The sequence below is a fragment of the Vulpes vulpes genome, chromosome 5 (genome assembly GCF_048418805.1).
Source record: "Vulpes vulpes isolate BD-2025 chromosome 5, VulVul3, whole genome shotgun sequence".
NCBI classification, from domain to species: Eukaryota; Metazoa; Chordata; class Mammalia; order Carnivora; family Canidae; genus Vulpes; species Vulpes vulpes.
The window spans coordinates 91,944,723-91,957,660 of NC_132784.1; the positions used below are offsets into that span (position 1 = coordinate 91,944,723).

The 12,938-nt window shown below is 52.7% G+C and overlaps 1 protein-coding gene across 17 annotated transcripts in view; it reads left to right on the forward strand.

The window, feature by feature from the left end:
• The window catches only part of SOX13 (SRY-box transcription factor 13), a 47,827-nt gene that overhangs the window by 23,690 nt on the left and 11,199 nt on the right, over window positions 1-12,938 (forward strand). For 11 of the 17 annotated variants that reach the window (XM_072759320.1, XM_072759315.1, XM_025991446.2 and 8 more), the window contains one exon: window positions 12,479-12,677. In XM_072759320.1, coding sequence (XP_072615421.1) covers window positions 12,480-12,677 — 198 coding nt within the window. In that variant the 5' untranslated portion in view covers window position 12,479. Of the gene's footprint in view, window positions 1-6,097; window positions 6,473-6,521; window positions 6,895-7,244; window positions 7,450-12,478; window positions 12,678-12,938 lie in introns of those variants that run through there. The other 6 variants (XM_072759311.1, XM_072759318.1, XM_025991444.2 and 3 more) reach the window with 6 other exon arrangements.

The following is a 12,938-nucleotide window of genomic DNA, read 5'->3' on the forward strand; positions in this document are numbered from 1 at the left end:
AGAAAAAAGATTTGATGGAGATGTGCCACATTCTGATCAGTGGCCACCTCCAGGTTAATGGGAAATGGGTGACTCTCACATTTCTCTATTTTATCCTAAAATTTGCAGATTTCCTACCATGAGCATACATCCCTTTTACATTCAGGGCAAAAAAATGATAAGAAAATAAGAATGAGTACAACCATTCATTAGGTGCATGTGTTACAAGGGACCACGGAGCACAAGGTTCAGCTCGATGCCATGGAGGTCAGGCATGAATGGAAAGCAAAGGGAGCAGGCTTGGAGGCCTGGGGGGGTAGGTGGCATGGAAAGAGGGCCAGCAAACAAAGAAGCGGTACCTATAAGGGAGCTCAGGCGCTGGAGCAGCCGTGCGCCTTCCAGAGTGGCGCCGCTCGTTCCCTCAGAAGATACTATGGTAGGATGCTGGCTTTGAATCGTTTTATCTCTGCAAGTGGTGTGGGCAGGCTACATTGAGCGTCCCCTGTGCTTTGACCTGGTCTCCTGCTGCAGCTGGCAGGAGTGAGTAAGGCCTGCAAACTCATGAAACCAGGGCTTTGTCAGCCCAGGTTTGCCTGTGACTTCTCACATGTGGGTCCCTTGACCCCCATCATGGAAACAGTGGACGTTGGGGGGTGGAAGACAGACATTTCTGCCTCCAGGAGATGACTTTCAGTGGCTCTTGAAACCTCAGATCTGTAGCAGAGAACCCTAAAATCTGGTCCCTAGAGGAAGGGCTCTGGGTTCAGTGTCTTGGTCACCACTCATTGGCTGTGACCTTGGGCAGGTGCTTAAACCTCCTTAAGCCTCCATCCCCTCATCAGTAAAACAGATGATAATAGTAACTAATTCACGGACTATTGAAAGAATTAAAAAGGCTCATTCCCAAAGCTGACACTTACATATTGTGTGCTCGGTTCCCGTTGTCTGATTGAGAGCTGGGTTCCAACACTGGGCTGCTGGGCTCAAATCACCTCTGTGCCTTAGTTTCTCCATCTGTAAAATGGGTGTACCTCAGGTGGTTATTATGAAAACTGAATAAATTAATGTAAGTGACAGTGACTCTGGCAGTGCTGGCACATAGCAAAGGCTCATTAAATGTTAGCTCTGATCAAGGGGGATGCTTAGTTGATCCATACCAGAGTGTCAGCCAGTGATTGTGGCTGGCATCTACCGACTCATTGTCCGTGGAGTCCCATCTGGTGGTCAGTGCTCATGAGGGATCAGATATTTTGAATATTCTCCTTGTTATTTTATTATTATCCAGCTGCCAGGATCCTTCCCAGAATCATACCTCATTCCACCACTCTGCCAGATAGGATTCTTTGGTTGAAGTGGTCCTGCGTCCATTTCCAGGAAGGAAGGGTGCTGGTGCTACCAGGTGGGGTCCCGGGCAGACTGGGGTGCAGGCTACCATGTGGGGGATCGCTTGATGAGCATTTTGGATGAAATCAGACACTATCATACTTCACTCCTCCCCTTTCTTCCCTGCCCTTTTGAAAAGGAGCCAAAGCCAAGAAGGAACAGCCACCCATAAATAAAGGGGACCACGAAAATAACAAAAAGGAAGAAAAAATCTTGCTTTTGTGGCAGGCTTGGCTGCCGATGGGTAGATAATGGGAGAGGAAACACGGCCTTTGCAGAGAAAAAGAACGGAACACTTTGTTCGCCTGCAGAATGAATGCTGTTTAAGCAGGAGCTGCTGAATTGGGGTTTCCGATGAGTGAGCTCGTCTTGGGGGAGATGGTGGTGATTAGATTTAAACCAGGCACAGGTGGTGTCCCACCCAAAGCCCTGGGGTGGGGGCAGGGGAGGCGATGGGGGAAGCCGCAGACCTGAGCCAGTGCCCAGAGGTAAGGCTGGTGTATCCAGGACCAGCCCGCAGGCCCACACCCCCACCCCTGCAGTGCTGAGGGCACCTTGCTTCCTCATCATCTGCTCAAGCTGGAAGCTAGATTCTTTTTTTTTTTTTTAATGATAGACATAGGGAGAGAGAGAGAGAGAGAGGCAGAGACACAGGCAGAGGGATATACGGGCTCCATGCCAGGAGCTCGATGTGGGACTTGATCCCGGGACTCCAGTATCGCACCCTGGGCCAAAGGCAGGCGCTAAACCACTGAGCCACCTAGGGATCCCCCTGGAAGCTAGACTCTTGAACTACTCAGAAAGCCCCCAGACCTTCTCTCAAGGTGGATCTTGTGTGGAGCCTTTGGAGGAACACACATCCCCATTGGGGGAGGGGGGAGCATGAGGCCAAAGTGGATTTGCTGATTATTTGCATGCCAGCCTTCTGGGTTCAAGGCTCTCTTCCTGTCAACACTGCATGGTGGCCTTCTTGGTGACCGGTGTTTATGTAATCTTCAGTCTTGTACCAACTACCCATCTCATTCAATGGGCCCATTTCCCTGACCCTGCAGTGAGTGGCCAAGGCAGGAAGAGGGAAGAGAATTATACCTTTCCGGAGCCCCGAGGGCTCCCAGGAGGTAGTGTGCAGGTGCCCACTCTGAGAGGGGCTGTGGGCTTATAGATGTGTGAAGGCTGATGTTTGAAATGACTTTAAGAAGGGCGTTTGAGACCTATCCTGGTTTGGGCTGAGCAGTCTGCCTGGCAGAGGAGGCTCACTGGTTCATTCGTTCATTCAACCGCAACAAGAGGAAGCGTCCGTCTACCAGGCATCCTGCTGAGTGTTCCATATGTGCTACTTATTTTTTAAGATTTTATTTTTTAAGTCATCTCTACACCCAACGTGGGGCTCAAACTCACGACCCCAAGATCAAAAGTTGCATGGTCTTCAATTGAGCCAGCCAGATGCTGCTCATATACACTACTTAGTAATTCTCCAACAACCATGAGAGTTGGGTCTTCTTGACACCCTTTACAGATGAAGAATCTGAGAAGTAAAGAGGTTAAATTAAGCCTCAGGCACTTGCTGGGTCCCTTCGTGGAGCGATGTGGAACTGGGTGGCTCCCCAGTCATCTGCCTCTCACCCCCCAGCTTCAGCTTCTGCTGAGGACACCCATGGCAGTGGTTCGACTCAGTACTTGCAGGCACCAGGCCTGTCCTCTATCGCCTCCTCACTCCCTGCCAGTGCACTATTGACTGTAAGTAAGCAAAGTTGTGGGCTTTGAGAGTGCAGGGATTGGCCTGTCCATGCCACTAGCCAGAGGGATGCTAGGGTTTGGACCAACTGCATGAATCTCCAGAGCCTCCGTGTCACCGAATGCCATGAGAGCTTCGACCACATGGCTTAAACTTGACCTTAGGATAGAGCTGAGTGCTGTCCAGCCTGGTGGCTAAACACGGGTGTGTTTGCCTGTTCCGCTTGCTCCTGTCCCCTCCTGGAGCTGGCAGGGGACTGCAGGAGTTGATAGGAACAACACTTCACTTGCCCTGGGCTCCAGAGGAAATGAGGGAGCTCCTCAATGCTGCAGAGCTTTGTGTCACGGGCTGGGGAAGGGAAGGCATGGTGGCTTGGCCAGATAAGCAGTGGCTCTGAATACATGGGGTTTCCTTGGCAAATTCGGGGTTCTTTTCGGCCTGTCCGCACCATGTGGGGCCTGAGTGTCTGATTTGGTGTGGGCGGGCCCTGACCATTTGAGATTCCAGGGGGGGCCAGGGACAGCGCAGAACACTGGGACAGCCTACATGGGATGGTGACACATGACCCAAGGGACGAGGCCTATAAGTAGATAACAGAAGGAAGAGGGTGACCTGCCTCATTGTGGGTCTTCTGTGTGTTCAGCCCCGCAGGGGTTGGGGGAGGCTTCCTCAAAGGGTGATGGGGAGTATTCAGGGAGCAAACTTTTTCTGCTTCTTACAAACATCACATTGGGTCTTCTGAATAATTCTATGAGACAGTTCTTATTTGTTCCAGTTTAGAGATGGAGAAATGGAAACCTGCCTGTGGCCCCACAGCTAGTAGCATGTGGTTGGAGCCAGACTTCAAACACAGGGCCGGTGGCCACAGAGACAACCTTTGAGTCAACCAGAGACAACCTGGCTTCGCCAGGACACTTCCCAGCAATGCTGGAGGGTCACCCCTGGCCTCCTGTCTCCATGGAGAGCTGGGGACCCGGGAGCCTGGGACCTGCCAGGTCCCTGCTAGGGAGGAGGGGTATCCCCCTCCTGCCTTTGCTGAGCTGCTCTTCTGGGCCAGGTCCTCTTGAGTTTTTGCTACCTTTTAATCACAAAGTAGATGTTGGGATCTCCATTTACACATAAAGAAATGGAGTTTTTGAGAGGTCAGGTCTTTTTTCCAAGCTCTCAAAGCAGCCTAGGTTTCTTTTGACTGATTCTTCCTTGGCTGTGACTCAAGTCAAAAACAACCAGAATTTGGGCACCTGGGTGGCTCAGTGGCTCAACCTGCCTTGGTTCAGGTCCTGGGATTGAGTCCCACATCGGGCTCCCCACAGGGAGCCTACTCCTTCCTCTGCCTGTGTCTCTGCCTTTCTGTGTCTCTCATGAATAAATAAATAAAATCTTAAAAAAAAAAAAAAATCTCCAAACCAGAATCCTGTGAACAGTGAAGACTGTGGCAGACCTCTCCGTCTGTGCTGGACTGGATCCTACTACTGGATCCTACTATGGGATGGTGTAGAGGGGAAGTGATGGTGTATCAGCCCACGGGAAAAGACCTGGCTTCAGGTGCCCTTGCCTTGGGGCCTTGGGGAAGATGGAGAAACATGTGGCCAGGCCAGCCCCTTGCCTGTTTTGCCTGCCAGCCAAGCGAGTACTCTGCCTGCAGTGCTCTTTTGGCCTCCCCTTGGCCTTAGTTCACATTCGGGGCTGTCCCCAAAGGGAGGTCTTTGACAAGCCCAACAGCCCTGGCTGCACCATCTGCTGTGTGCTGGTCCTGGGCAGGCATGGCTGGCGCAGAAGACCAGACACACTCCCCTGCCCAGGACGTGGGTCACTGAGAGACCAGAAGAGAACTGCAAGGGCCCCCTAGCATTCTGGGGGGCTGGAGACAGCATCCAGTCCTATAGGCAGGAGGGGCCCCAGAGAAGGGGCTCCAGGAAACACCTGGTCAACTCTCAGTTTTCCCCAGAACGGTGGGGCAGGTGTGCATCCCACTGGGAACTGCAATAGCACTTGCAAGCTATGGGCCCCATCTTTTCCTGGACTCTCCTCCCGGCCCGGGAGAAGACTCAGGTGCCTTCGAGAGCTAGGACAGCCAGATGAGGCCAGGGATGGGACCATCACAAGTACGGTCTCTCCCTGGCTCCTTCGATCATGCCGTGCCCTTGGGTGAGGGTTCAGCTCAAACCGGTAGTTCGTGAAGCTTAGGCTGGAACTGGGCTTCTGGGCCAGAGGTTCCAGGGGAGGCTTGCTGGCTCTTGGAGGCTGGAGGCAGGAGCTCAGGAGCTCATGGGGTTTCCACTGGCTGATATCAGCTGCTTTGTCCTGCGAATGCCACCTTGGCCTGCCCTGAACAGCCCCTGGACTGGGGGTATTGGCTGTAGCCCTCTCCTGAGCTGGGCTAGACTAGACCAGCACACGCCCTGGATCTGGTACCCTTGGGGTCCTCGGAGGCTGGAGAGGGTGAGGGGGGCCTCTCAGGAAAGTTTTTCCCCAAGCCTGCAGCCAGCTCAGCTCCCAGCTCTGAATAAACATCAGAGATAGGATCGGGCGTAGCCAGGAAGGGTGGCAGGGTGCGGCCTGGGAGAAGAATGGCAGGATGTGGCACCGGGGCACAGTTCTGGGCACCCACGCCTTGGGCTATTGTTCAGGGCTGCCTGAGGCTCTCGGCTCTCTGGGGCTTTGAGAGGAAGTGATATTCCCCTGGGACTCAGGCCCTGCCCCACCCCTGCCGTGTGGATCTCTCCTTGGCAGTGCCCTTTGGCACCACCCACCCGGTGAGCTTGGGAGTGGGAGCCCACAGTAGAGTCTGTAGGTCTGGTGTGTGCCCAGTGGGAAGTGTGGTCATGGCCCTCCTCGGGGGGTCTGCCTGTTTGCTCAGGCTGTCTTCCTGTACCCCTGGGTCTGAGTCACCCGTCATGCTCCGATGACTGGAAGTTATCTCTATCTTTATCTGCATCTAGATATTTGGGGGGGAGGGGGCTGTCGTTATAGAGGGAGGAAGGGCTAAGGGTGAAACTCCTTTGATTCCAATCCAGCTGGGCCAAGTTGTGGCTGATTGGGAGAGGAAGCGGCTGGTGATTTGTTTTGGGTAGAAAAGGGCTCTCCTGCGCCTGCGCCTGTGGGTGGGGGTCGGAGGGCCCAGGAGAGGGTTGGTGTGGGGAGAGAAGGGAGAGGACCAGCGCCTGCTAGCAGCTTTGTCCTATAAGAGCTGTGTTCTGAGCCACTGGCCCCTTGGAGCGCAGGTGCTTCTCTATGCCTTGTGCTGGGCACTGGGTTCAGGGGCCCAGGGTCTCTCCGCCACCATCAGCTCCCAGACTCAAGACTGCCCCATCAGGGATGGGGATGGCCTGAACCGTCTCCCCGCAGAGGCCTTCGCCTCTTTCGGATGCTCAGGTGAGATAAGGCCAAGAAGGAAGGCAGCGGAGGGCCTGGGGAGTGGGTGGCCTAGAAGGGAAAGGTGGGCAGAGCAGGGGTGCTGATCTGTATCCCAGCTGGTTCTGTGTCCCGGTTCTCTGCCTCTAGCCCGGAAACAGTATTGTTGAAACAAGCCACGTGACTTGGTCCTCGCTGGGCCTCAGTTCTCCATTTATAAAATAGGAGTAAGGCTGGGCAAGAGGGAGGAGACCAGGTTCCCAGGAGCAGTTCCACCCAGCTGGGAGGCTGACCGTAGTGTCCTCTGGGCTTGTGGCTTCTAACCAGGAGGGGGGGAGCCCGGTAATTCAACAGCTCCTGTGCATCGAGGGTCCTCTGGCTTCTAGACCTCTGGAGAGAGGAGCAGGTGTGGCTGCTGACCTCAAAACCTCCTGAGAAATCTTGTGGGTAATGGAAGCATGGAGTGTGTTTTTTGAGAAAGTTAGGATAAAGGAATTGGAGGGGTTGTTTTGGTTTCTGGAAAAGAAGAGACTTCAGGGAAGACTCCAATAGGGTCCAAAAGGTGTGGGAAGTGTTTACCTGTCGCATGGTAAACGCAAAGGGACGCGGGGGAGAGGGGGGTGGGGGTGGGGGGAGGCTGGTGAGCCCTGTACTGCAGAGCGCAGCTTCTGCATAATAACACAGTGGGTCTGACTGGTGATGGTTCAACTTATGGTTTTTTCAACTTTATGATGGTCAGAAAGCGATATGCTCTCAGTGGAAACCATACTTTTGAGTTTTGATCTTTTCCCAGGCTGGCCGTTAAGCCGTCTGATGCTTCTTCGTGATGCTGGGTGGCAGCGGCAGCGCTCCCGGGCCTCCAGGAGATACCCTTACAACGACTCTGTGCCTGTTGCTTTTCATTTTCACTACAGTTTTCAGTAAATTACGTGAGATATTCAAAACTTGATGATACAATAGGCTTTGTTTAGGTGATTTTTGCCCAACTGCAGGCTCGTGTAAGTGTTCACATTTAAGGTGGGCTAGGTTAAGCCCATGATGTTGGTCGTGATTAGCTGGAGTAAATGCATGTTTGATTTAATGATATTTTCAACTCACAATGGGTTTATTGGGACATATCCCCATAATTTGGAAAATTTGTGGTAGCTGCTGCTCATTATGTGTCCAGGTCTGCCTTGTGCTGTTTTGCTGAACTGTGTTATACTCTGTGATTATTGTATGACTATTTGTTGAGCACCTACTCTGCTCCAGGCACTCTGCTAGACTCTAGGGCTATAATGATGAGCAAACCCAGCTACGTTTCCACAGTGCCCTGGGGTGGGGGTGTTGGGTGGGTTCTCAGGCTGCTGGGCTAGGCAGAAATGAAGTGTCTAAAGGGATATTTAACAACTGTGATAAGTCCCCCAATGGCCAAGTTTAGAGTGTCCTAAGAATGTAAAACAGGCACATGTTATAAAGTCTGAAGTGTTAATGGAATGCTCACCCCTTGATATTGGGTCTTATTTTACTGAGGAGGAAATTAGTTCAGATAGGTTAAGTCACTTGCTCAAGATTGCACAGCAATTGATTGGGCAGGGTTGGCTTTCAAATGTACCCAGGTCTGTCTGACACCTGGCAACTTTTCTCTCAACCACCTGACTCTAGGAGCATCCTGGGCTATATGACAACTTAAATGGGTACCCTCTATTACTTGATCTTCACGGGCCCTGTAAGACAGGGATTCTTTTTTTTTTTAAAGATTTATTTATTTATGGTAGACATAGAGAAAGAGAGAGAGAGGCAGAGACACACAGGAGGAGGGAGAAGCAGGCTCCAGGCCGTGAGCCCAAGGGGGGACTCTATCCTGGGACTCCAGGATCGAGCCCTGGGCCAAAGGCAGGCGCCAAACCGCTGAGCCACATAGGGATCCCCCAGACAGGGATTCTTTATCTTTTTTTTTTTTTTTTTAAATTTTTATTTATTTATGATAGTCACAGAGAGAGAGAGAGAGGCAGAGACACAGGCAGAGGGAGAAGCAGGCTCCATGCACCGGGAGCCCGACGTGGGATTCGATCCCGGGTCTCCAGGATCGCGCCCTGGGCCAAAGGCAGGCGCCAAACCGCTGCGCCACCCAGGGATCCCAAGACAGGGATTCTTATACCCATTGTACAAATGAGGAGATAAGCTGAGTTAACTAACTTGCCTAAGGCCACAAGAGTCAGCTGGTGGCAGAGCAGGAATTTGAAACCTGGTTGAGGAACCCGAAAGCCTGTACTGTTGACCACCCCCCATACCCCAGGTACCCTTGTCTTACAGACAAGAGCCTGCAGTGATGAAGCTGCCTGTGCAGGGACCACCTGTCAGCTCCATACTCACCACCTGGTTCTCCTTTCTGTCCTCATTTAGATTATCACATGCAGCTTTTGCTCTGCACTCTGAGAAAAAAGAGCGGATGGTTAGGGTCCAGAGCTTGGCACTTGACCCTCTTCAGAGGGACTCTTCATCTCTGTGGGCAGGGGAATGGCCTGCTCTTTGAGCAGGCTGTGCTCCCAGAACTCGAGAGGGAAGGAAGGAGGTGCCCAAGGACCCTCTCCCTGCAAACTGCGTGGTACCTGAGAGGAACCCACCAGGTCTGGGCTGTTGCTTCTCCATCAACAGATGGGTCCTAAGGGACCAACCAAGAGCCAGTGCCCACAGTTGAGGCAGATGCCTGTGGAAATGGAAGGGGCAAGATCTGTCTGGGTGGGCAAGATCTGGCAGGGTTGTCTGGTGGGCAGCACGCCCTGGTGAAGACACAGACACCTCCAGGCCAGCTCGGCTGGCCACTAGGAGTCCTTTGCTTTGTTGGGGGTGGGGGTGCGCAGGGGCTGTGCCAGGGGCTGGGAGGAATGATTGGGAGCCCCAGGAGGCAAGCTTCCCAATATATACAGGTAATTCCCAGTGCCCGGCTGGAGGCATTCTTTGGGCGTTAAGTGTGGGTAAAAGGCCATCAGAGCTCAAAGGGAGATAGATGTCCTAGTGCGGCCCTTTCCAACAGAAACACAACGTGAGCCTCATGCATGATGTTAAATTCTCCCGTAACCAGATTAAGAGGTGTAAAAAGAAACAAGTGAAAACAGTATTTTATTTAACTCCATGTATCCAAAACATCATTTCAGCATCTAATCCATAACCATTTATCAACGAGCTAGGTCACATTCTGGCGCTCACCCTCAGCCTTGGAACCGGGGTGCCGTTGATACTTGCATTTGCAGGGGAACTGGCCGCATGTGGTGCGTGGCTAGGTCGTGGGCCGTAGTGGGCCGTGTGCTCCCAGAGTGAGTTAGGCTGCGGATCGCCTCTGCCTTCACCCTTAGCCCCGGGGTAGGGGGGTGCAGGTGCAGAGCTGGTCAGCCTGGCCCTTGGGGGAGGCCCGTTCCGCCAACCCAGGAGAAAGGCTCGGAGGTCGGAGCCGCAGGGCCACGAAGCCGGGGCCAGAATGGAGGTGAGAAGCCCCTCGACCCGAGTGGGCAGCGCAGAGGCGACCTGGTGGCCTGCCCACGCCCGGCGGAGCTGTGGGTGTGGGACGAGGTGGCGCAGAGCGGTCGGGGATCACGAGCCCACAGGCCCGCATTGTTCGCCTGTCACACTTCCTTTGGCTTTATTGCCTTTGTCCAACACCCTATTGTCTGGTTTCCTTTTGTCCCCTTTTCAGCCGAGCTGCCTTTTATTTTCCAGCCAGCCTGGTTGTTTTCATTTCTTTTGTCTGAAGTTCCTGAGAGGAAGGTTTTATTTTCAGCGGTTTGATTAATTCACAGCTTGAGCCCCGGGTTTGTTTGTTATGTAATTGCTGCCCTCAGCTTCGGGATAATACCCCCTCCCCGCCCCTTGCCCCCTGCGCCCCTCCTGCCCGGGGCCTGCGTGGCCGCGCCTCCCTGTGCCCGGATGGGCCCAGCCGCTGGCTTCCTGGACACGGTCCAGGCCCCCTGCATGGTGATGGGGGACCCGGGGGCTGGACCCTGAGCCCTGGGGCCAGCCCATCCAGGGTCGTGTCTGTCCTGCCATGCGCGGTCCCGGGTCCCCTGCCAGCTGCCCCCCCCCCTCCCCGGGTCCCCTGCCCTTTGAAAGTGGCAGGAGAAGTCTGCTCTGGTCTAGATGGCATCGAATCAAATGCACCTTATTCAACTATAATGTCCGTTCAGTTGTTCGACATGAACACATCGCCTCACTCCTAGGTTATGAGAAACATTTTGTTGTACAGAGTTGACACAATATTATACCTGCAATTCAGTTTTTTTTTTTTTTTTAAGATTTTATTTATTCATGAGAGAGAGACAGAGACAGAGACACAGGCAGAGGGAGAAGCAGGCTCCATGCAGGGAGCCCGATGTGGGACTCGATCCTGAGACTTCAGGATCATGCCCTGGGCTGAAGGCGGCACTAAACCGCTGAGCCACCGGGGCTGCCCTGCAATTCAGTTTTAAGGGATGTTTTACTGTATCTGATTTTTTGGCCTTACATTTCCCTCTTAAAAATGTAATGCCTGTGCAGATATATCAAAATGTTTACTCATCAGTGCTTCTCAAACTAGTGTGTATCAGAATTACCTATTGTTAAAATAGATTCCTGCAAAAAAAAAAAAAAATAGATTCCTGCTCCACCCACAGAGTATCTGAGGTGAGGGTGATGCGTGACTGACTCCCATGCTTAGACTGTGGGTCCCTTTTAGGAAATGCATTTTAGCCAGCAGTGGTTTAACAAGGAGTGTGTACTAGTGCCGCGCACTGTTGAAAACAATTTTAACAATCCCTAGACCTCACGAATGCCCATTTTACAGATGAGGAAACAGGTGTGGAGAGGCTCAGTAACTCACCCAAGGTTACATAGCGGGTGCAGGTCCTATAGATACCTGAAAACCACTGCTGGGTGTCCCCACTGGTCTTGTCACAGTGGCTTTGGATGGGGAGCAGGTGAGCTGTGGGCCTTTGCTGCTTTGGCTTTGAGCCTGCCTGGCATGACCATCAGCACTCGGTCTCCAGGATCTTTCAATTGCTCAGCTCTTCCAGGTGTCCCGGGCAGTGGTGACACGGGAGGAGGCAGCGATGGGAGCAGTGGGTGCAGAGTCTGCATCCCCTAGGGATTGCAAATTGGCCCCTACAGGGGCCAATGAGAGGGAGAGTCTAAATGAGAGATTCTAGCTACCTAGAGGAAAATATTTTTCTTCAAGCCCTACATCTCTCAGCCTGTTATTTATTTTCCCACTTCTGGTAGATAAGGGGATATAAATAACAATTTGCTTTTATCTTGTCTCTAGGAGAAAAACAAAAGAATAAATGTCTATTCAGGGTCGTTGACCCTTAATTCCCCTTTCGGGGGGCAGTAGGAAGTGGTAGGGACTAAGGAAAACTGGCCTGTCCATAAGGAGTCCCGGCTCCTTAATTCCAGCCAGTTGTCTCAGATCAACTTCAAGAGAAGTTCAAATCCAGATTAGATTACGAGATGTCTCATGATTTTAAAATTTTGTTAGCTAATTACAAATATATATAATTTTGACTTTACTGGGCTCAGAAACTGCCAGTTGACCATCTCTGCCCTCCTTGGGTGGACCATTCAGCCAGCCAGCCCTAACATTGCAATAGGAAGGGCCTGCTGAAGGTCGGGCCCAGTTGGCTGTGGACCTTTCTCTTTATTTAAGATTTTATTTATGAGAGAGAGAGAGAGAGAGAGAGAGAGAGAGAGAGAGAGAGAGAATGAGCAGTGGGGAGGGGGAAAGGGAGAAGCAACTTCCCTGCTGAGCAAGGAGCTGGACCCTGGGCTGGATCCCAGGACTCTAGGACCCTGGAATCATGACCTGAGCTGAAGGCAGATGCTTAACTGCCTGAGCCACCCAGGTGCTCCTAGACTTTCCTACTTAAGAAAAAAAAAAAAAAAAAGAATGCAGGACAGAAGAATCTTTTCTGATTTTTTTTTTTTTTTTCACTGTGGGTTCCCAATGGAAGTTTGCATTGTTGTGAGGGTGGAGATGCTGTGTCCGTCATTGGTTTCACTCTACTTGTCCTCCTCCCCTAGGATGTCCATGAGGAGCCCTGGCTCTGCCCTGCTGGCCCCAGATGGCGTTGGCACCATGGTGAACTGTACTGTCAAGTCAGAAGGGAAGAAGGAGCCCTGCCATGAGGCCCTCCAGGGCTCAGCCGCTGGAGCTGAACCCCAGCTCGGAGACCCAGCCCGGGCTCCCCAGGATGGCGCTGACCCCCAAGCTCCAGCCCAGGTGCCCAGCACTTTCCTTGGGGCTCCTGGGTCAGTGTCCCCACTTTGCCTCCATAGCCTACACCCACATGCCATCCCCCAGCCTCTCCTTGAGGATCCTAGCTGGGCAGACAGACAGGAGGCAGAAACCTTGGTTTCTAGGGCAGGACTTGGGGGCGGAGCTGCCAACCTTAGGCCGACTATCTGAGCACTGTATGGTCTCACCCCCGCGCTTGCTCGCCTGATAACTGCTCACCCATGTGTGACCGGGCCTACTTCAGAG